The sequence below is a fragment of the Vidua macroura genome, chromosome 33, assembly GCF_024509145.1.
Source record: "Vidua macroura isolate BioBank_ID:100142 chromosome 33, ASM2450914v1, whole genome shotgun sequence".
Lineage (NCBI taxonomy): Eukaryota > Metazoa > Chordata > Aves > Passeriformes > Viduidae > Vidua > Vidua macroura.
The window spans coordinates 627,297-649,932 of NC_071603.1; the positions used below are offsets into that span (position 1 = coordinate 627,297).

Genomic DNA, 22,636 nt, shown 5'->3' on the forward strand with positions numbered 1-22,636 from the left:
CCCCGTTCGGTCCTCCCGCCCGCCAGGGGGCGCTGCTGCGCGCGCCCGCCCTTTCTACGCATAGCGCGCAGGAAGTCGGCCATGTTTTTTTCCCCGATGCATGACGGGAGCCGTAGTCCCATAAACGAGGAGCACTTCCGGCCACGCGCTTCTGATGCATGATGGGAACTGAAGTTCAATTTTTAAAGGCAAAACCGGAAGTTGCTTGGCGGCCATGTTGTTTCCGGGGTATCCTGGGAGCTGTGGTTTTTCTAATCGCGGCGGAAGTTCGGCCATGCTGGCACCCGATGCACGCTGGGAGCTGTAGTTTCATATGATAAACAACCCGGGCGGGGCACTGGTCTGTACTGGGCCTTACTGGTCTGTACTGGAGGCAGCTGCTCACTCCGCCCCGCCCTCATGACGTCACCCACACAGAGGCATCATGGGTAGGTGCCCAAATTTACCGAGGGACGGTCACGCCCGTGTCCAGGGGGCATCCAGGTGTCCCAGGTGTGTCCCCAGGTGTCCTGGCAGGTCCTCAGCTGTCCCCAGGTGTTCACACCAGGTCCTTCAAGCGTCCCCTGGGGGTTCCCAGGTGTCCCAGGTGCGTCCCAGGTGTCCATTGGGGGCTTCCCCGGTGTCCCAGCTGTGTCAGGTGTCCCCAGGTGTTCAAAGCAGGCCCCTCACGTGTCCATGGGGGGGTTCCCAGGAGTCCCAGGTGTGTCCCAGTTGTCCACTGGGAGTTCCCAGCTGTGCCCCAGGTGTGCCCCAGGTGTGCCCCAGGTGCGCCCCAGGTGCGCCCCAGGTGCGGCTCAGCAGCGCCGGGCGGAGCCGGGGTAGCGCAGCCGCAGCTCCTGGCGGAAGGCGCGGAAGCGGCGGCGGTTGAGGCCCAGCTCGGCCTCGCGGCTCCGGTGGAACCCGCCCGGCTCCTTGAAGCCCCGGTGGGTGACGAAGGCCCCGTCCAGCACCGCGAAGCGGAACCCGGCCACGTGCAGCTCGCAGGCCTGGGGGGCGCGGGGGGTCACGCTGAGACCCCAGAGAGACCCCAGAGATCCCCCAGAGCAGCCAGAGACCCCCAAAGCACCTACAGAGACCCCAGAGGGACCCCAGAGACCCCCCAGAGTCCCCGGAGACCCCCAGAGAGACCCCAGAGCACCCACAGAGACCTGAGAGACCCCCCCAGACCCCCCCAGAGACTCCCAGAGACCCTCCAGAGACCCCCCTGAGATCCCCCAGAGCAGCCAGAGACCCCCAAAGCACCCACAGAGACCCCAGAGGGACCCCAGAGACCCCCCAGAGTCCCCGGAGACCCCCAGAGAGACCCCAGAGCACCCACAGAGACCCGAGAGAGACCCCAGAGACCCCGGAGACCCCCAGAGAGACCCCAGAGAGACCCCAGAGACCCCCCAGAGACCCCAGAGTCCCCAGAGAGACCCCAGAGAAACCCCAGAGCACCCACAGAGACCCGAGAGACCCCGCCAGAGACTCCCAGAGACCCCCCAGAGACCCTCCAGAGACCCCCCTGAGATCCCCCAGAGCAGCCAGAGACACCCAAAGCACCCACAGAGACCCCAGAGAGACCCCAGAGCACCCACAGAGACCCGAGAGACCCCGCCAGAGACTCCCAGAGACTCCCAGAGACCCCAGAGACCCCCAAAGCACCCACAGAGACCCCAGAGAGACCCCAGAGACCCCGGAGACCCCCAGAGAGAGCCCAGAGAGAGCCCAGAGAGACCCCAGAGAGACCCCAGAGCACCCCCAGAGACCCCCCAGAGACCCCAGAGTCCCCAGAGAGACCCCAGAGAAACCCCAGAGCACCCACAGAGACCCGAGAGACCCCCCCAGAGACTCCCAGAGACCCCCCAGAGACCCACCAGACCCCCAGACCCCCCCAGACACCCCACCCCACAGCCACCAAGACCACCCCCCGAGCCCCAGCCCCCCAGCCCCCCTGACCTGGCTGATGCGGTTGAAGCCGTACTGGAGGAAGCTCTCGTCGAAGCGGGGCACGCCGCGGGCGGGGGCCACGAAGAACGGCTCCCAGGGGTCCCTCCAGGCCGCCTCGTAGGCCACGCGCAGCCGGGGGCCCGGGGGCAGCGCCCGCCAGCGGCCGAAGTCGGTGGGGGCCTGGCAGCGCGGGCACAGCGCCCCGTAGAACGGGCGCGCCTCGCCCGCCGCCCAGAGCCGCAGCAGCTCGGCCTTGGAGCCCGGCGGGCGCCGCCGGCCCCGCACCTCGAAGGCCGGCAGCACGAAGAGCGCCCGCGCCCAGGGCGGCTCCGCAGGGCGGGCGGCACTCGGGGCACGGGGGGCACCCGGGGCACGGGGGTCACCCGGGGCCTTGGGGTCACTCAGGGCTTTGGGGTCGCCCGGGACCTTGGGGTCACTCAGGCTGTGGGGGTCACTCAGGGCATTGGGGTCACTCAGGGTTTTGGGGTCACTCAGGCTGTGGGGGTCACTCAGGGCTTTGGGGTCACTCAGGCTGTGAGGGTCACTCAGGCTGTGGGGGTCACCCAGGCCGTGGGGGTCACCCGGGGCCTTGGGGTCACTCAGGCTGTGGGGGTCACTCAGGGCATTGGGGTCGCTCAGGATTTTGGGGTCGCTCAGGATTTTGGGGTCGCTCAGGATTTTGGGGTCACTCAGGGCATTGGGGTCACTCAGGGCTTTGTGGTCACTCAGGGCATGGGGACCACTCAGGACACTGGGGTCACTCAGGGTTTTGGGGTCGCTCAGGATTTTGGGGTCACTCGGAGCCTTAGGGCCATTCAGGGTGTGGGGGTCACTCAGAGCATTGGGGTCACTCAGGCTTTTGGGGTTGCTCAGGACATTGGGGTCACTTGGGGCATTGGGGTCACTCAGGATGTTGGGGTCATCCAGGGTTTTGGGGTCACTCAGGACACCTGGGGCTTGCAGACCCCCGGGGTCTTTGGGGCCCAATGAAGTTTTGGGGTTCTTGGGGACGCTGGGGACACCGGGGGCCGCTCAGGCCATCGGGGCCCCCCAGGACATGGGGGACCCCCGAGGTGTTGGGGACCCTCAGGCCACCAGCAGCCCCCAAAGCTTTGGGGTCCCCCAAATCCCCCTGAGCCCCCGCAGCTTTGTGGTCCCCGTGTCCCCCCCCGTTTCGGGGGTGCAGCCCCCCCTGGCCCCCCCAGTTTTGGGGGTCCAGCCCCCCGTCCCGCAGCAGCGCCAGGAACCCCTCGCGCAGCCCCGGGCTGGGCACCACGTCGGCGTCCACCACGAGCACGAAACGCCCCCCGGATTGGGGCGGGGGTCCCCCTCCGGGGCCCCCCCCGGCCGCCCCCTCCCAGGCCACGTTCCGCAGCAGGTTCCCGGGGTACGGCACCCCCAAGGCGTAGCTGGGGGGGTCGGCGGCCGCCAGCCGAGCCAGCGCCCCCCGGCACCCCGCGCCGTCCCGGGGGGCTCGGGGCGGCCCCGGGGCCGCTCTCGGGGGGGGGCCCCGCCGCCCCCAGCACCACCTGCAGCCTCAGGCGGCCCCGCAAGCCCCGGCAGGGCCCCCCCAGAACGGCCAGCAGCTCCTCCAGCCCCCCCCGCGGCTCCCCAAAAACGGCCACCGACAGCGGCCCCCCCCAGGGCCCCCCCAGCGCCGCCGCCGCTCGCCCGGGGCTGCCGTGGGTGGCCAGCACCAGCTCGGGCCGGGGGGCGCGGGCCCAGCCCGGGGGGGCTCCCAGGACGTCCCAGTAGACCCGGAAAGCCCCCGAGGCGTCCAGGAGCCCCCGGGGGGGGCGGCGGGGCCGGGGGGCGGCGGGCGGGGGGCGCGGCGGGGGCAGCGCCCGCAGGTAGAGGGTCTGCAGCAGCGCCAGCGCCCCCAGCAGCCACGCGCAGCCCCCCAGAAACCGGCCCCGACCCCGGCCCATGGCACTGCGGGGAACTGGGCGGACTGGGAGGGGAGACTGGGGGAACTGGGCGGACTGGGAGGGGAGATTGGGGGACTGGGGGGTACTGGGAGCTACTGGGAGGCACTGGGAGGGACTGGAAGGGGACTGGGAGGGGAGATTGGGAGACTGGGGGGTACTGGGAGCTACTGGGGGGCACTGGGAGGGCTCACAGGGCTGGACTGGGAGGGTGCTGGGGGATACTGGGGGTTACTGGGAGGATTCTGGGGGTCACTGGGGCCGGCGCGGAGCCGGGACCAGTCCGGCATGCTGGAACCAGTACGGGGTTACTGGGACCAGTACGGGGGTGCTGGGATCAGTCTGGGGCCACTGGTCCCAGTTTAGGGGGTGGGGAGGAGGGTCCGGACCCAGTTCCGAGGGGATCGGGGCCAGTTTGGGGTCACCGGTCCCAGTTTGGGGTCACTGGGACCAGTCTGGGACTCACCGCGCTGCGCCGCCGCCGGGAGGGGCTGCGCATGCGCGGGGCGGGGGAGGCGTGGCCCTGAACCCGGGGGCGGAGTTATGCAGATTAGCTCGCGACGCGTTGCGGGCGCAGTTTCATCGCTCGGGGGCGTGGTTTGAGCTTTGTGGGCGTGGTTTATGCGCTGGGGGCGGGGCCCGGTGGCTCCGGCGAGACCCCCGGGACCCCCGGAACCCCCAAATCCCCCCAGATTCCCCCAGATCCCTCCAAATCTCCCCAAATCCCCCAAAATTCCCCGAAATCCCCCCAAATCCCCGAGTCTCCCCCAAATTCCCGGCTCATTCCCACTCCTGGACCCTCCCCGGTAATCCTGGGGCTCCCCGGAGTTTCTGTGCCCCCCCCCAAACCCCCGAGCTGTCCCCAGTTCCTGCGTCCCCCCTCCCCAAATCCCCGCCCCCTCCCCAAATTTCCCAGCGAAGAAGCTGCCGCAGGCTCGGGGACCTCGGGGGACACTTTTATTGCCGGGGGGAAAATTGGGGACATCGGGGGCACCACCGGGGGCTGGGGGGGCCACCCCCGGCTGCCCCTCGGCCGTTGGGGACGTTGGGGACACGGAGCCGGCAGGGTGGCAGTGTCCCCCGTCCTTCATCGGGGACATCGGTGACACCGGGGTCGCGACGGGCTCGGTCCGTGGGGCTGGGGACACCGGGAGGACATCGGGGACACCGAGAGGACGTCGGGGACACCGGGGTGTCTCAGTCTTTGATCCCGGTGACGAGCGGGTCCCGCGTCCCCCGGGGACGTTGGGGACATTGGGGTCTCGGTGCCTTGGGCTCGGTGACATCGCGCTGCGACGTGTCGGGGTGGGGGCGTTGGGGACATCGGGGGATGTCGGGGACATCGGGGGCTCCGAGTCACGATGTGTCTCAGCCCCTCGCGCTGGGGACCCTTGGGGGCGCTGGGGACATCAGGCCAGGATGTCCCTCGCAGGGTGTTGGGGACACTGGGGACACCGAGCCGTGAGCTGTCCCCACCCCGCGGGCTGGGGACACTGGGGACACCGAGCCACATGGTGCCTCAGCCCCGGGGCTCGGGGGGGTCGGGGACGCTGGGGACAGCACTGGGGACTTTGGGGACATCAAGCCACATCGTGCCTCGGTCCCCCCGCGTTGGGGACATTGAGGGTGACACCCACGGAGGGGGGGGAGGGGACACACTTTTGGGGGGGACTCTGCCAAAAACGCAGATTCCGAGGTGGGGGCGGGGGGAGGTGACAGGCACGGGGGGGGGGGGGGGGGGTGACAAGGGACAGGGACACTCCGGGCTGGGGGGAGGGGCACAGGCTCCTACGGGGGGTCCCAGCCCCCACCCCAGCGACCCAAAACATTTTTGGCGACGGGTCCTGGCGCGGGGGGGGGGGGGGGGGGGGCGGGAGGGGGCAGGGGACAGAGGGGACACGAGGGACGGTCCCCAGGCGTCCGGGCTGGGGGAGGGGGGGGCCACCAGCCCCCCCCCAATTACCTTAGAGACTCGTTACGAGTTAAATTAGCACGAGCGGCCCCGGGGGGCGGCGGGCGGGGGCGGCCGGGGCCGGGGGGACGCTGGCCCGGGCCGGGGTGACAATGACAATATGCCATACTGGGGGCAAGTCGCGTCACAGACTTAGTTCAGAACGACGGGGCGCGCTGGCTTCCGGCTGCGGGGACAGAGGCCACGCGTCAGGACCCCAAAAAAACCCTAAAAACCGCCCCAAAAACCTCCAAAAACCGCCCCAAAACCGCCCCAAAACCCCCCTAAAAACCGCCCCAAAACCGCCCCAAAACCCCCCTAAAAACCGCCCCCAAAACCGCCCCAAAACCCCCCTAAAAACCGCCCCAAAACCGCCCCCAAAACCCCCCTAAAAACCGCCCCAAAACCGCCCCAAAACCGCCCCAAAACGCCCCCAAAAACTCCCAAACCCCCCCCCGCCAAACCAGCCCAGAACCGCCCCAAAACACCCCGGAGTCCCCCCTGTCCCCCCTGTCTCCAACCCCCCAGGCCAAAAAGGAACCCCAGGGTTGTCCCTTGTCCCCAGAAACGGACCCGGGGGGGGGGAGGGGGCTCCGGGACCACCCCCCACCCATCCAAGCCTCCCTTCTTCACCCCCGAACCCCCCTGGGGACCCCCGGGCAGCCCCTGGGAGGGGACGCGGCTGTTGGGGACCCCTCCCCGTGCGTGCCCCGGTCCCTTTCCCCCCCCCCCATCCCCGTCACCCCCCTGGGACCCCCCCCGGCCCCCCACCTTTGCGGAAGGCGTCCTGGAGGCGGCTCTGGGGGAGTTGATACAACTCAGCGAAGGGGTCGCGGGGCGACCGGGGCGGGGGCGGCGGCGGCCGGGGCCCGGGGGTGCCCCCCGAGGGTCGCCGGGGGCCGCCGCGGGTGGCGATGGCCGCCAGCCCCTGCAGCAGCCGGCGCAGGGCGGGCCCGGCCGGGGGCGCGGGGGGCGGCGGCGACGTCTCGGGGGTCAGCAGAGAACCGGGGGGACCCCCCGGGACCCCGCCCGGGCTCTCGGGGCTCGGCGGGAGCTTCTCGGGCGCGGCCTCGGGGGGCTCGGGGGGCCCGAAGGCGAACGGGGGCGCCTGGCGGGGGGTGTAGGGCGGCGTCCAGGTCTCGGCGCCGCCGCCGGGGGTCTCGGGGACCCCCAGCCCCGGCGCCAGGCGCACCAGCCCGAGCGGGGGGGCGCAGCGCGGCCGCGGGGGGCGGCGATGGAGGCGCCCAGGGCGAGGCCGAGGTCGGGGTCGGCGAGCGAGGGGTCGGCGCCGACGTCCGGCCGCCCTCCCAGGCCGGGGCAGGCGCCGGCGCCGAGCGCGGCTCCCACGGCAAAGCCGAGCGCCGAACCCGGCCCGGAGCCGCCGTCCGAGCCGGGGCCGGAGCCCAGGCCGAGCCCGGCCGCGGGGACGACGTCCGGCGCCAGAGCGGCGCCCACGCCCAGGCCGATGTCCATCTCGGGCCCGAGGGCCGCTCCGACCGCCAGGCCGACGCCGGAGCCGAGGCCGGAGCCGACGGCGAGGCCGGCGTTGTGTCCGAGCCCAGGGGTGTGTCCGAGGCTGGAACCGTGTCCAAGTCCAGCGTTGTGTCCGAGCCCGGCGTTGTGTCCGAGCCCGGCGTTGTGTCCGAGCCCGGCGTTGTGTCCGAGCCCGGCGTTGTGTCCGAGGCCGGAGCCGGCTCCCACGGCCAGTCCGGCGCCAGACGGGAGATTCGAGCCCACGTTGGCTCCCAGGGCGGCTCCGAGGGCGAGTCCAGCCCCGGCTCCGGCCCCGACGGTCACTCCGATGTCCGGGGGCAGCGCGGCGGCGCCGATGTCCAGCCCCACGCCGGCCCTGAGGTCGGCCCCGATGCCGAGGGCCACGCCCGCCCCGATGCCGGCGGTCACTTCGGCCGCGCCGTCCTCCCCGAGGTCAGTGCCGAGGGCGGGGCCCACGTCGGCTCCGGCCGCCACGCCCAGGCCGATGTCCACTCTGACGCCGCCTCCCACGCCGAGGCCGAGGCCGGCGTCCGAGCCGAGGCCGTGGCCGACGGCGTCTCCGAGAGCGTGGCCGACGTTCGGGGGGGACGCCGGCCCCGAGGCCGGGGTCAGCGGTGGCCGCAGTGGTGGCCCCGAGGCCGTGTCCGATGGTGGCCCCAAGTCCAGAGTCAATGGTGGCCGTGGCGTTGGCTCCCAGGCCGTGTCCAGTGCCGGCCCCCAGGCCGTGGTCAGCGGTGGCCGCAGCGCCGTGTCCGAGGCCGTGTCCGATGCCGGCCCCCAGGCCGGGCTCCACGCCGCTGCCCAGGGCAGCTCCGAGGCCGTGGCCGATGGTGGCCCCGAGGCCGGGCTCAGCGGTGGCCGCAGCGCCGTGTCCGAGGCCGTGTCCGACGCTGACCGCCAGGCTGGGGTCAGCAGTGGCCGCAGCGCCGTGTCCGAGGCCGTGTCCGACGCTGACCGCCAGGCTGGGGTCAGCAGTGGCCGCAGCGCCGTGTCCGAGGCCGTGTCCGACGCTGACCGCCAGGCCGACGGCTCCGACGTCATCGCCCAGGCCGGGCCCCACGCCGAGGTCCAGGCCGGGCCCGAGGTCGCCACCGGGGAAGTCGAGGCAGGGCCCGAACGGCTCCGGGGGTCCCGGGGGGGCTTCGGCCGCCAGCTGCTGCCGCAGGCACCAGGCCTCGGCCTCGCTGCGGGGGGACACGGCGGTCAGCGGGTCTGCGGCCACCGGCGTGTCCCCAAGGGTGGACAGACCCCCTGGGTGCTGAGCACTGACCGCTGACCGCTGAGCACTGACTACTGAGCACTGACCACTGACTGCTAACCACTGAGTGCTGACCACTGAGTGCTGACCACTGAGTGCTGACCACTGAGTGCTGACCACTGACTGCTAACCACTGAGTGCTGACCACTGAGTGCTGACCACTGACTGCTAACCACTGAGTGCTGACCACTGAGTGCTGACCGCTGACCGCTGAGCACTGACCATTGAGCGCTGAGCACTGACCACTGAGCACTGACTGCTGGCCATTGAGCACTGACCACTGAGCACTGAGCACTGACCACTGAGTGCTGACCACTGAGTGCTGACCACTGAGTGCTGAGCACTGACCGCTGACCGCTGAGCACTGACCTGATGACGAAGTTGTGGGCGAGCAGGGCCGGCCCCTCCGGCCGCAGGCGGGCGTAGACCCACGTCCAGCCCAGGCCGTCCTTGCGCTGCAGCCGCGTCACCAGCTCCCCCCGCGCCTCCGGCCCCGCGCCGGCTGTGGGGACACGGAGCGGTCAGTGGGGACATGGAGGGGTCAGTGGGGACACGGAGCGGTCAGCGGGGACAGGGAGGGGTCAGTGGGGACATGGAGCGGTCAGCGGGGACATGGAGGGGTCAGTGGGGACATGGGATGGTCAGTGGGGACACGGGGATGGTCAGTGGGGACATGGAGGGGTCAGTGGGGACATGGAGGGGTCAGCGGGGACATGGGATGGTCAGTGGGGACATGGAGGGGTCAGTGGGGACATGGAGGGGTCAGTGGGGACATGGGATGGTCAGTGGGGACATGGAGGGGTCAGTGGGGACATGGAGGGGTCAGTGGGGACATGGGATGGTCAGTGGGGACATGGAGCGGTCAGTGGGGACATGGAGGGGTCAGTGGGGACATGGAGGGGTCAGTGAGGACATGGATGGTCAGTGGGGACACGGGGATGGTCAGTGGGGACACAGGGATGGTCAGTGGGGACACAGGGATGGTCAGCGGGGACACAGGGATGGTCAGTGGGGACACGGGGATGGTCAGTGGGGACACAGGGATGGTCAGTGGGGACACGGGGATGGTCAGCAGGGCCGGCACGGCCGGGGGGACAGGGACGGGAGGGGGGCTGGGGACACCCAGGGCACCCTGGGGACACTGACCGAGGCGCAGGTGCTGGCGGGCGACGTGGCCGAGGTCCTCGGGGTGCAGCAGGCGGTACCAGGAGCGGCCCAGCAGCTCGGCCCGGCCGTAGCCCAGGTGCACCAGGACACTGCGGACACCGGCCCGGGGTCACTCGCGTCCCTCCCCCGGACATCCGGACCCCCGGCCGGCCCCGCCGCGGCCCAGGTGAGCCCCGCCCGTCCCACCTGTCCGAGATGTCGAGCAGGGCGAGGTCGCGGGCGTGGCGGCTCTGGAAGGCCGGCAGCAGGAGGCAGTCGGGGCAGGGCCAGGGCGGGGGGTCCAGGGGGGCGCAGAAGGCCACGAAGAGCGCGGGGGCGGCGCCGGGGGGCCCGGGGGGCTCCTGGAAGCGCCCCCGCAGCAGCACCAGCTTGCGGCCGGCGCTCGGGCGGCGAGAGGCGCGGGAGGTGGTGAAACGGCAGCGGAAGAGGCGCTCTGGGGGGAGAGGGGGGGCGTCGGTCACTCTGTCCGGCTGTCCGCCCCTCTGTCCGGCTGTCCACCCCTCTGTCCGGCTGTCCACCCCTCTGTCCTGCTGTCCACACCTCTGTCCGGCTGTCCACACCTCTGTCCGGCTGTCCACCCCTCTGTCCTGCTGTCCACCCCTCTGTGCTGCTGTCCATCCCTCTGTCCGGCTGTCCACCCCTCTGTCCTGCTGTCCACCCCTCTGTCCTGCTGTCCGCCCCTCTGTCCTGCTGTCCGCCCCTCTGTGCTGCTGTCCACACCTCTGTCCGGCTGTCCACCCCTCTGTCCGGCTGTCCACCCCTCTGTCCTGCTGTCCGCCCCTCTGTGCTGCTGTCCGCCCCTCTGTGCTGCTGTCCGCCCCTCTGTCCTGCTGTCCGCCCCTCTGTGCTGCTGTCCACACCTCTGTCCGGCTGTCCACCCCTCTGTCCGGCTGTCCACCCCTCTGTCCGGCTGTCCGCCCCTCTGTCCTGCTGTCCGCCCCTCTGTCCGGCTGTCCACCCCTCTGTCCTGCTGTCCGCCCTTCTGTCTCCCCATCCATCCCGTCCCTTCCCTCCCTCTCCTCCCTGCCCGTCCCCCCAGACCCCTCCGGACCCTCCCGACCCCCCCAGACCCCCCGGGAGCCCCGGGACCCCCACCCACCTGCCTGGGGGGGCCCGGGCAGGCTCAGCTGGTGCCGCACCAGGGGGTGATCGGCGGGGTCCAGCAGGTCGTAGATGCTGTCCCCTTGTGCCACCAGGTCCACCTGGGGGGGCAGGGAGGGAGGCCGGGGTGAGCCCCCGGCACCCCCGGGACCCCCCCAGCGCCCCCCCGGGACCCCCGCCCGCCCCGGCCCGCCCAGGTGCTCACCATGGAGTGGCCCAGGTGCTGCGCCACGTTGTCGGTGACCCCGACCAGCTTCCCCTCGCGGGTCACGGCCAGCAGGAACCCGGGCAGCGACGCCACCAGGTCGGCGAGCTCCGGCCCCCCCAGCAGCTCCAGGGGCGCCCCCCGGCTCGGGCCTGGCGTGGGGACACGCGGGGACAGCGGTCAGCGGCCGCCCGGCCCCTCCGTGCGCTGTCCCCTGCGGCCCCGAGGCGTCACCCACGGAGCCGCCGCCGGCACCGGAGCCCTCCCCGTGCGCAGCCAGCTCCGGTCCCTGTCCCTGTCCCTGTCCCTGTCCCTGTCCCTGTCCCTTGTCCCAGCCGCAGTCCCTGTCCCCAATCCCTGATCCCGGTCCCTGTCACCGATCCCGTTCCCGATCCCCGATCCTGGTCCCGATCCCTGATCCCGGTCCCTGATCCCGGTCCCTGTCACCAATCCCCGATCCCGGTCCCTGTCACCGATGCCCGATCCCCGATCCCCGGTCCCTGTCACGGATCCCGGTCCCCGTCCCGCTGCCCCGCCCGGTCCCCGCCGCTCTCCGCGGTGCTGAACGGGAACCTCCGGCCGCTCTCCGCGGTGCTGCACCGGTCCCGGTCCCTGCCCGCGGTGCTGAACGGCCCCGGTCCCGGTCCCTGTCCCCGTCTCTGTCCCGCTCCCAGCCCGGTCCCCGCTCCCGGCAGCGGCTCCCGTCCCTGCCTGACGCCGGTGGCTGCTGCCAGCCCCGTGTCATCCCCGGCCCCTTTCCCGGTGCCATTCCCGGGTCGATCCCGGCTCCCATCCCCGATCCCCGATCCCATCCCGGTGCCACCCCTGGTGCGGGTCTCATCCCGGTCCCGTTCCCGGCTCCATCCCCGGTCCCGGCTCCATCCCCGGTCCCGGCTCCATCCCCGGTGCCGTTCCCCGCTCCATCCCCGCTCCCCGCTCCATCCCCGGTCCTGTTCCCGGCTCCATCCCCGCTCCATCCCCGCTCCCCGCTCCACTCCCGGTCCCGTTCCCGGCTCCATCCCCGCTCCCCGCTCCATCCCCGCTCCCCGCTCCACTCCTGGTCCCGTTCCCGGCTCCATCCCCGGTCCCCGCTCCATCCTCGGTCCCGTTCCCGGCTCCATCCCCGGTCCCCGCTCCATCCCCGGTCCCCGCTCCATCCCCGTTCCCGGCTCCATCCCCGGTCCCGTTCCCCGCTCCATCCCCGTTCCCGGCTCCATCCCCGCTCCCCGCTCCATCCCCGGTGCCGTTCCCCGCTCCATCCCCGGTGCCGTTCCCCGCTCCATCCCCGCTCCCGCTCCGTCCCGCTCCGTCCCGCACACCTGGCCGCAGGCAGGCGCCCTTGCGGGTGTAGATGCAGGCGAGGGCCATGACGTGCAGGTAGGAGAGGCGCGGCCGGTCGCCGTCGGGCAGCGGGAGGAGGTCGCGCAGGGCGCGGATCTGGGCGTTGATCTGGTCCCGCCGCGCCTTGGAGGCGCCTTTGGTGGAGCGGAGCATCCTCCGCCCGCGCCGCCGCCCGGGGCCGCCGCTTTATGCGCCCCGCGGCCCCGCGTCAGCGCCGCGTCACCGGCCCCGCGCCGCCCCCCGCGCGGGGGGGACACCGGGGACGCGGGGGGGGACGCGGCGGCCGCGTCACCGCTGACGCTGACGCACGAGGGGGGAGGGGAGGCGCGGGGGGGGGGGGGGGGGAGGGGCGGGGAGCGCGGAGGGTTCGCACCGAAATTGGAGATGGAGCGGGGAGAGGGGCGGGGCGGGGGGCGGGGGGGAGGGGAGGGGCGCGGGGACACGCCCAGGGTGGGGGAGGGGGTGGGGGGGACTGGGGGGGGGAGCGGGGAGTCAGCGGGGGGGAGAGGGAGGAGCCCGGGGGGGGGGTGGGGGGCGAGATGGGGGGGGGGGATGGTTGGAGGGGTCAGTGGGGAGAGGGAGGAGATGGAGGAGGCAATGGGGAGATGGAGGAGGCAATGGGGAGATGGAGGAGGCAATGAAGGGTCAGTGGGGAGATGGAGGAGGCAACGGCGTCAGTGGGGAGATGGAGGAGTCTATGGGGCCAATGGGGAGATGGAGCAGCCAACGGGGTCAGTGGGGAGATGGAGGAGCCAAGGGATGGAGGGGGAGGGTCAATGGGGAGATGGAGGAGCCAATGGGGAGATGGAAGAGGCAATGGGGAGATGGGGGAGCCAATGAAGGCTCAGTGGGGAGATGGAAGAGTCAATGAAGGGTCAGTGGGGAGATGGAGGAGTCTATGGGGCCAATGGGGAGATGGAACAGCCAATGGCGTCAGTGGGGAGATGGAGGAGCCAAGGGATGGAGGGGGAGGGTCAATGGGGAGATGGAGGAGCCAATGAAGGGTCAGTGGGGAGATGGGGGAGTCAGTGAGGGCTCAGTGGGGAGATGGAGCAGCCAATGGGGCCAATGGGGAGATGGGGGAGCCAAGGGATGGAGGGAGAGGGTCAAGGCGGGGCTGGAGGAGCCAATGGGGGTCAAGGGGGAGATGGAGGAACCAAGGGATGGAGGGAGAGGGTCGGTGCAGGGACAGGAGTCGAGGGAGGGATGGAAGGGTCAGTGGGGAGATGGAGGAGCCAATGAAGGGTCAGTGGGAGATGGGGGAGTCAGTGAGGGCTCAGTGGGGAGATGGAGGAGTCTATGGGGCCAATGGGAGATGGAGCAGCCAATGAAGGGTCACTGGGGAGATGGGGGAGCCAATGAAGGGTCACTGGGGAGATGGGGGAGCCAAGGGATGGAGGGAGAGGGTCAAGGCGGGGATGGAGGAGCCAATGGGGGTCAAGGGAGAGGGTCAAGGAGTGGGGGGGTCAGCGATGATGGACGGATGGAGGGAGGGTCAGCAGGGGGAAGGGGGGGTCAGTGGGGAGAGGGAGGAGCCAGTGAGGGGCTGGGGGGGGAGGGAGCAGCACTCGGGGGGCTGGGGGGGCTCCGGGTGGGGAGGGGCGGTCAGTGGGGGAGGGAGAGGGTCCAGCGTGGCCGGAGGGAGGTCAGAGTGACCACAGAGGGGTTGGAGTGACCACCGGGGCATTGGAGTGACCATGGGAGGGTCGGAGTGACCACAGGAGGTGTGGGAGTGACCACACGGGGGTCGGAGTGACCACAGAGGGGTTGGAGTGACCACAGAGGGTCGGAGTGACCATGGGAGAGCTGGAGTGACCACAGGGGCATTGGAGTGACCACACGGGGGTCGGAGTGACCACAGGAGGGTCGGAGTGACCACAGGGGCATTGGAGTGACCACACGGGGGTCAGAGTGACCACAGGGGCATTGGAGTGACCACAGGAGGTGTGGGAGTGACCACCGGGGCACTGGAGTGACCACCGTGGGGTCGGAGTGACCACCGGGGCATTGGAGTGACCACAGGAGGTGTGGGAGTGACCACCGGGGCACTGGAGTGACCACAGGAGGTGTGGGAGTGACCACACGGGGGTCGGAGTGACCACAGGAGGTGTGGGAGTGACCACACGGGGGTCGGAGTGACCACAGGAGGTGTGGGAGTGACCACACGGGGGTCGGAGTGACCACAGGAGGTGTGGGAGTGACCACCGGGGCACTGGAGTGACCACACGGGGGTCGGAGTGACCACCGGGGCATTGGAGTGACCACAGGAGGGTCGGAGTGACCACACGGGGGTCGGAGTGACCACCGGGGCACTGGAGTGACCACCGTGGGGGTCAGCGCGGCCGGAGGGACCCCAGGACGAGGCGGGGGGGGGGACCCGGGCCCCCCCTCCCCCCCCGGGCCTTTGGGAACCCCCTCTCCCCCTCCCTCCCCCCCTCGCGCGGGCGCCCCCGGCTTTGGCTCCTCCCCCCGCCCCTCCCCCCGCCGCTCCGCCGCTGCCAAATTTGGGCGCCGAAGCCGCGGAGCCAAAAATAGCGCGGGGAGCCCAAAATAGCGCGGGGGGGCGGGGGCCGCGCCGGGCGGGGCCGGGACCCCCGCGGAGCCTTTTTTGGGGGGGGGGGAGGGGACCTGGGCAGGGAGACCCCGCGTCCCCTCCCCCACCACAGATTCGGGTGTCCCCCGCCCCCCCCCAGGCTTCGGGACCCCCCCAAAATTCCCGAGTTCCCCCCCCCCCCCCCAAAATTCGCGCGGGTCCCCTCCCCCCCCCATTCCCGGGGTCTCCCCGAATTCCCGGGGATCCCCCCCGCGCCCCCCCCGCGGCGTTTCCATGGCAACGGCGGCGGTTTTTGGGGGGGGGGGAGGATGAGGAGGGAGGGGGGGGATGAAGGAGGAGGGGAGAGGGAGGATGAGGATGAGGAAGGAGCTGGAAAGGGGGGGAGGAGGAGGAAGGAAAGAGGAGGAGGAGGAGGAAGATGAAGGAGGATGAGGATGGTGGAAGAGGGGATGAAGATGGGGAAGGTGAGGATGAGGGGGAGGAGGATGAGGGAAGATGAAGGAGGAAGATGAGGCAGGGAAAGGAGGAAGATGAGGGAAGATGAAGGAGGAAGATGAGGCAGGGAAAGGAGGAAGATGAGGCAGGGAAAGGAGGAAGATGAGGGAAGATGAAGGAGGAAGATGAGGGAAGATGAAGGAGGAAGATGAGGCAGGGAAAGGAGGAAGATGAGGGAAGATGAAGGAGGAAGATGAGGGAAGATGAAGGAGGAAGATGAGGCAGGGAAAGGAGGAAGATGAGGGAAGATGAAGGAGGAAGATGAGGCAGGGATTGGGACGGCGATGAGGAAGGAGGGGAGGAAGATGAGGGAGGATAAAGGGGATGAAGGAGGAGGATGGGGCAGGGATTGGGATGAGGATGAGGAAGATGAGCACGCTGAGGATGAAGGCCCAAGGGACAAGAGCCCCAACCCCCCCCCCAGAAGAGACCCCAGCCCCCCCCCAAAAACGGCCCGGACATTTTGGGACCCCCCCCCCCCCCAAATTACAAACCGCAAGGTGGGCGGGTCTGTGGGAGGAGCTCTTTATTTGGGGGTGGGGTTTTGGGGGTTCCCCCGAGTTTTGGGGTTTTTTTGGGGGGGGGGGGGGGGGGGTCACTTCTTCCGGGCCCCCCCCTCGTCCTCCTCCTGCCCGTCCGGGGCGGCTGCGGCCGCCTCGAGCTCCCGGCGGCGCCGCTGGACATCGGCCACGGCCTGGGGGGTCAGCCTGGGGGGGGCGGGGGTCAGGGGTCAGGGGTCAGCCTGGGGGGGGCGGGGGTCAGGGGTCAGGGGTCAGCTGGGGGAGGGGCGGTTTTTGGGGTGTTTTGGGGCTGTTTTTGGGGGATCAAGGGCTGGTTTCGGGGCAGCCTGGGGCAGTTTTCGGGGCTGGTTTTGGGCTCAGGGCCGGTTTGTGGGTCAATTTTTGGGGGGCTGTTTTGGGGGTCTCGGGGTCAGGTTTCGGGTCAATGTTGGGGTTGGTTTTTGGGGGGTGTCGGGGTCAGTTTGGGGGTCTCAGGGTCAGTTTCTGGGTCAGTTTTGGGGGTCTCAGGGTCAGTTTCGGGGTCAGTTTTGGGGGTCTCAAGGGTCAGTTTTGGGGTCTCAAGGGTCTCAGGGTCAGTTTGGGGCTCTCGGGGTCAGTTGTGGGGTCAGTTTGGGGGTCTCAGGGTCAGTTCCTGGGTCAGTTCCGGGGTGCTCAGGGTCAGTTTGGGGGTCTCAGGGTCAGTTTGGGGGTCTCAGGGTCAGTTCCTGGGTCAGTTTTGGGGTTTCAGGGTCAGTTTTGGGGTTCTCAGGGTCAGTTTCGGGGTCTCGGGGTCACTTCTGGGGTTCTCGGGGTCAGTTCCTGGGTCAGTTTGGGGGTCTCGGGGTCAGTTCTGGGGTCAGTTTGGGGGTCTCGGGGTCAGTTCTGGGGTTCTCGGGGTCAGTTCCTGGGTCAGTTCGGGGGTCTCGGGGTCAGTTCTGGGGTCAGTTCGGGGGTCTCGGGGTCAGTTTGGGGGTCAGTTCGGGGGTCTCTCCCACCTGGGCACCACGTGCAGGCCGAGGCTGCGGGCAGAGCCCACCAGGGACCCCACGAGGGCGGGCAGCGGCGTCCCCCGGGCCGTCACCGCCGGGTCCCTCTGCTTGGCCACGGCCACCTCGAAGAGCTGCGCCAGCGACACCAGCCCGGCCGGCTCGTGGCCTGGGGGCTGCGGTCAGCGACCCCCCCACTCCTGCAGGAACCCCGAAATCCACCCGGAAATCCCCCCAGAACCCCGAAATTCCCTCAGGGAGCTCAAATCCCCCTCAGGATCCCCAAATTCCCCCCCAGGATCCCCGAATTCCCTCTCAGGATCCCAAATTCTCCCTCAGGATCCCAAATTCCCTCTCAGGATCCCAAATTCCCTCTCAGGACCCCAAATTCCCCCTCAGGATCCCCAAATTCTCCCCCAGGATCCCAAATTCCCTCTCAGGATCCGAAATTCCCCATCAGGAACCCAAATTCTCCCTCAGGATCCCCAGATTCCCTCTCAGGATCCCCAGTTCCCCCTCAGGATCCCCAAATTCCCTCTCAGGATCCCCAAACTCCCTCTCAGGATCCCCGAATTCTCCCTCAGGATCCCCAGTTCCCCCTCAGGATCCCAAATTCTCTCTCAGGATCCCCGAATTCTCCCTCAGGATCCCAAATTCTCTCTCAGGATCCCCAATTTCTCCTCCGAACCCCTCCAGCCTCCCCAGAAGCCCCCAGGTTCTCCCCCAGGACCCCCAAATCGCCCCTGACCAGGTCTGGCCGATCCTTTCTCCACTCCGGCCACGGCCTTGAGGAAGTAGGAGGTGGGGGGGGGTCCCGATGGTCAGCGAGTAGGTCCGGTCAGGCTGGGGGGCAGCGGGGGGTCACGGGGGGTCACTGGGGGGGGGGGTCCCGGTGCCCCGGGGGGATCCCGGTGTCTCCCTCCCACCACTCACATGCACGAGCAGCCGGACCCTCAGCGGGACCCCGGGTTTGATGTCCCGGGTGCGCTCGTTGAAGTCTTTGCAGAAGGCGGCGATGGGGACCCCGCGCTGAGGAGGCACCGGGGAGGGGTCGGGCCGGGCCGCGGGGGCACCGGGACACCCCTAAACTTCCTCCCGCCCCGTTCCCCGCACCTGCCCCAGCACCGGCCCCAGCGGCGGCCCCGGCGCGGCGCCCCCGGCCGGGATGAGGATCCGGACGGGCCGCGGGGGCCGCCCCCTGGCCCGCCCTGGCCCCGGCCCGCACCGAGCGCGCCGCCCGCGACATGGCGGCGGCTCCGTGAGGGACCGGCGGTCACGTGGCACGAGGGGCACCACGGAGCCAATCAGGGGCGAGGGAGGGAGGGGCGGGGCCGGACGGAGCCAATAGGAGGGCGAGGGGGGTGTGGCTGAAGGGGGGCGGGAAAGATCGTGAGGGGAGGAGGGGCGTGGCCAACAACTGGCGCGAAAACTCCTGAGGGAAGGGGGCGTGGTCTGAGGGCTGGGTGGGCGGGGCTTGGGAGAAGGGAGGGGGATCCCCGCCCCTCCCCCACCCGGGGATTCCCCCGGGGGCATCCCCGCCCCTCCCCCACCCGGGGATTCCCCCGGGGGCATCCCCGCCCCTCCCCCACCGCAGCCTCACCTGGGGGCTCCCGGCGGAGCGCGGAGGGGGAGGGGCAGCGGGGGGAGGGGCAGGAGGTGGGGGGAGGGGTCCGAGGGCAGGAGAGGGGGGGGGGTCAGGACCCCTCCCCTCCCCCTCCCCCTCCCCCTCCCCGGCCCCTCCCCCGCTCCCGCAGCCGCCTCAGGAGCTCCTCGTGCGTCCCCGCCCTGCGGGCCAGGGGTCAGAGGTCACGGGAGGGGGGGGGAGGGGAGGGTGACAGAGACCCCGCCCCCACCCCTCCCCAGCCCCTCCCCCTCCCCAGGGACCCCCAGAACCCCCCCAGTTCCTAAAGGAGCCCTCAGAGCCCCCCCAAATCCCCTCGAACCCCCAACTGAGCCCCCCAAAGTCCCTTTAAGCCCCCAGACCCCCTCCCAGCTCCCCCCCGGGACCCCCCCGGGACCCCCCCGGGACCCCCGGTGCCCCCGGACCCCCCCCGGGACCCCCGGTGCCCCCAGACCCCCACCGGCTCCGGGCTCTCTCGTAGGCCGCGCGCAGCTCCCGGTCCTGCTTGTCCAGGAAGGCGGCGTGAGCCCCGGCCACGTACCTGGGGGGGCAAAATGCACCCCAAACCCGGGGGGATGCACCCCAAATCCACCCCCAAATCCATCCCCAAATCCAGGGGGATGCACCCCAAACCCAGGGGGATCCACCCCCAAATCCAGGGGGATGCACCCCCAAATCCACCCCCAAATCCACCCCGAAACCCAGGGGGATGCACCCCAAACCCAGGGGGATCCACCCCCAAATCCAGGGGGATGCACCCCAAATCCAGGGGGATGCAACCCCAAATCCACCGCCAAATCCACCCCCAAATCCCGGGGCATCGCCCCAGACCCTGACCGATTTTAGGATCCAATTTTTGGAGCCCCCAGTCCCATTTTTGAGATGTCTCTCCCATTTTTGGAGCCCCCAGCCCCGGTTTCAGGGTCCCCAGCCCCGTTTTGGAGCTCCCAGCCCCAGTTTTGGGGTCCCCAGCCCCATTTCAGAGCCCCCAGCCCCAGTTTCAGGGTCCCCAGCCCCGTTTTGGAGCTCCCAGCCCCGTTTCAGAGCCCCAGCCCCGTTTCAGAGCCCCCAGCCCCATTTCAGAGCCCCCAGCCCATTTCAGAGCCCCCAGCCCCAGTTTCAGAGCCCCCAGCCCCGGTTCAGAGCCCCCAGCCCCATTTCAGAGCCCCCAGCCCCGTTTCAGAGCCCCCAGCGCCATTTCAGAGCCCCCAGCCCCATTTCGGGGTCCCCAGCCCCATTTCAGAGCCCCCAGCCCCATTTCAGAGCCCCCAGCCCCGTTTCAGAGCCCCCAGCCCCATTTCAGAGCCCCAGCCCCGTTTCGGAGCCCCCAGCCCCGTTTCGGAGCCCCCAGCCCCATTTCGGAGCCCCCAGCCCCATTTCGGGGTCCCACCTGTAGGCCAGCGCGTGGGCCAGCCCCCCCAGGGCCATCAGCAGCAGGAGCAGCCCCAGGAGCCGCCCGTGGGAGGCCCGGGGGGGGTCCCGGGGGGGCCGGAACTGCTCCCAGTACCGCCGTTCTCCTCCCAGTACCGCCGGCGCTCCTCCCAGTACCGCCGGCGCTCCTCCCAGCCGGGACCGGCGCCGCTGCGGACACGGCACCGCTGGGACACCCCGGGACCCCCGGGGATCCCCAGGACCCCTCCAGGACCCCCCTGGACGTCCCAGAACCCCCAGGGACCCCCAGGACCCCCCCAGGACCCCCAGGGATCCCCTAGAACCCCAAGGGACCCCCAGGACCCCCCCAGGACCCTCCCAGGACCCCCAGGGACCCCCAGGGACCCCCCCAGGACCCCCCTGGACGTCCCAGAACCCCCAGGACCCCCCCAGGACCCCCCCAGGACCCCCCTGGACGTCCCAGAACCCCCAGGGGACCCCCAGGGACCCCCAGGGATCCCCTAGAACCCCAAGGGCCCCCCAGGACCCCCCTGGACACCCCAGAACCCCCAGGGACCCCCAGGACCCCCCCAGGACCCCCCCGGACACCCCAGAACCCCCAGGGACCCCCAGGACCCTCAGGGATCCCTTAGAACCCCAAGCGCCCCCCCCGGACACCCCAGAACCCCCAGGGACCCCCCCCCGAACCCTCAGGGACACCCCAGGACCCCCCCAACCCCCCAAAAACCCTCAGGGACCCCCGAGACCCCCCCAACCGCCCCCCAGGACCCCCCAGTCCATAGGGGACCCCTCCCAACCCCCCCCAAATCCCCCCAGGACCCCCCCCAAATCCCTATGGGACCCCTCCCAAACCGCCACCCCCGTTACCTGGGGGGGGTCCCGGGCCGGGGGGGGGGTCCCGCGGCTCGGGGGGGTCCCGGGGCTCGGGGGGGTCCCGGGGGGGGCGCGGGGGGCGCTCAGGGCCGCGTAGGCCTCGGCCAGGCGCAGGAAGCGGCCGTGGCGGGAGGGGTCCGAGGGGTCCCCGTCGGGGTGGACCTGGGGGGGGGGTCGGGCAGGGAGGGGGTCCCGACACCGAGACCCCCCCCCCACATACCTGGGGACACCCCCGGGAAGTTTGGGGTCCGGTTTGGGGGGGAAAAAATGGGTGGGGAGGGGGCGCCAGAGTACGGGACACCCCCACGAGGCACTTGGTAGGGTCCGAGGGGTCCCCCAGCGCTCCCAGTCCCTCCCAGTTTGTCCCAGTCCCTCCCAGTTTGTCCCAATTCCAGTTCCTCCCAGTCCCTCCCAATCTCCCCCAGTTCTTCCCAGTCCCTCCCAGTTCCTCCCAGTTTGTCCCAGTTCATCCCAGTCTCCCCAATCCCTCTGAGTTTGTCCCAGTTCCCCCCAGTTTGTCCCAGTCCCCTCCCAGTCCCAGCTTAGCTCCCAGCCCTCCCCGTTTTGTCCCCGAAATTGCCGTTTTCCACCCCAGAACGGCCGGGATTTCCTCTCAGTCCCCCCCAGTCCCTCCCAGTTTATCCCAGTTCCCTCCCAGTCCCTCCCAGTTTATCCCAGTTCCCTCCCAGTCCCTCCCAGTTTATCCCAGTTCCCTCCCAGTCTCTCCCAGTCCATCCCAGTTTAACCCAGTCCCTCCCAGTCCCTCCCAGTCCATCCCAGTTTAACCCAGTCCCCCCCAGTCCCTCCCAGTTTATCCCAGTTCCCTCCCAGTCCCCCCCGGTCCCTCCCAGTTTATCCCAGTTCCCTCCCAGTCCATCGCAGTCCCCTCCCAGTCCCTCCCAGTTTATCCCAGTTCCCTCCCAGTCCCCCCCGGTCCCTCCCAGTTTATCCCAGTTCCCTCCCAGTCCATCGCAGTCCCCTCCCAGTCCCTCCAGTTTATCCCAGTTCCCTCCCAGTCCCCCCCAGTCCATCCCAGTTTATCCCAGTTCCCTCCCAGTCCATTGCAGTCCCCTCCCAGTTTGTCCCAGTTTAGCCCAGTCCCATTTCTGTCCCTCCTGGTGCCATTTTTGTCCCCGAAATCGCCGTTTTCCACCCCGGAACGGCCGGGGTTTCCCCCCGGTCCCCCCCAGCCCATCCCAGTCCATCCCAGTCCATCCCAGTCCATCCCAGTCCATCCCAGTCCATCCCAGTCCCCCCCAGTCCGTCCCAGTCCATCCCAGTCCGTCCCAGTTTGTCCCAGTCCCCTCCCAGTTTGTCCCAGTTTAGCCCAGTCCCATTTCTGTCCCTCCTGGTGCCATTTTTGTCCCCGAAATCGCTGTTTTCCACCCCGGAACGGCCGGGATTTCCCCCCAGTCCCCCCCAGTCCCCCCCAGTCCATCCCAGTCCGTCCCAGTCTGTCCCAGTCCCTCCCAGTCCGTCCCAGTCTGTCCCAGTCCCCCCCAGTCCATCCCAGTCCGTCCCAGTCCATCCCAGTCCCCCCCAGTCCATCCCAGTCCCCCCCAGTCCCCCCCAGTCCGTCCCAGTCCGTCCCAGTCCGTCCCAGTTTGCCGGCGGGGCCGGTACCCTCCTTGCAGCGGGCCAGGAAGGCGGCGCGGATCTCGCGGGGGGAGGCCCCGGGCCGGACCCCGAGCACGGAGTGGGGGTCGGGGGGGCCCTGCCTGCGGCAGGGGGGCGTGGGGATTTGGGGATCGGGGGATTTGGGGGATTTTGGGGGGATTTGGGGGGATTTTGGGGGGATTTTGGGGCATTTGGGGGATTTGGGGGGATTTGGGGATTTGGGGGAA

The 22,636-nt window shown here is 70.2% G+C and overlaps 3 protein-coding genes across 3 annotated transcripts in view; 1 reads left to right on the forward strand and 2 right to left on the reverse strand.

The window, feature by feature from the left end:
• Positions 1–3: 3 nt before the first annotated feature.
• On the reverse strand, positions 4–5,197 carry B4GAT1 (beta-1,4-glucuronyltransferase 1). Its single transcript, XM_054001816.1, has 6 exons — positions 4,871–5,197; positions 4,321–4,377; positions 3,751–3,911; positions 3,127–3,458; positions 1,939–2,960; positions 4–986 (listed from the first exon to the last, which is right to left on the reverse strand). Exons 1-6 carry the CDS (start codon positions 5,195–5,197, stop codon positions 795–797), a joined length of 2,091 nt encoding a protein of 696 aa, XP_053857791.1. The 3' UTR covers positions 4–794.
• Positions 5,198–15,929: 10,732 nt separating this feature from the next.
• MRPL11 (mitochondrial ribosomal protein L11) lies at positions 15,930–18,167 on the reverse strand. The gene is given in 7 exon segments (XM_054001804.1): positions 15,930–16,127; positions 16,916–17,075; positions 17,655–17,715; positions 17,717–17,749; positions 17,840–17,935; positions 18,020–18,094; positions 18,096–18,167. Coding segments are annotated over 7 exon segments (594 nt in total). The 5' UTR covers positions 18,153–18,167; the 3' UTR covers positions 15,930–16,015.
• A 752-nt stretch (positions 18,168–18,919) lies between these two features.
• LOC128820950 (transcription factor p65-like) overlaps positions 18,920–22,636 on the forward strand; it is a 30,598-nt gene continuing 26,881 nt past the window's right edge. Inside the window, 1 exon segment of the mRNA XM_054001797.1 lies at positions 18,920–18,925. The gene's annotated coding sequence lies outside the window, so the exon portion shown is untranslated.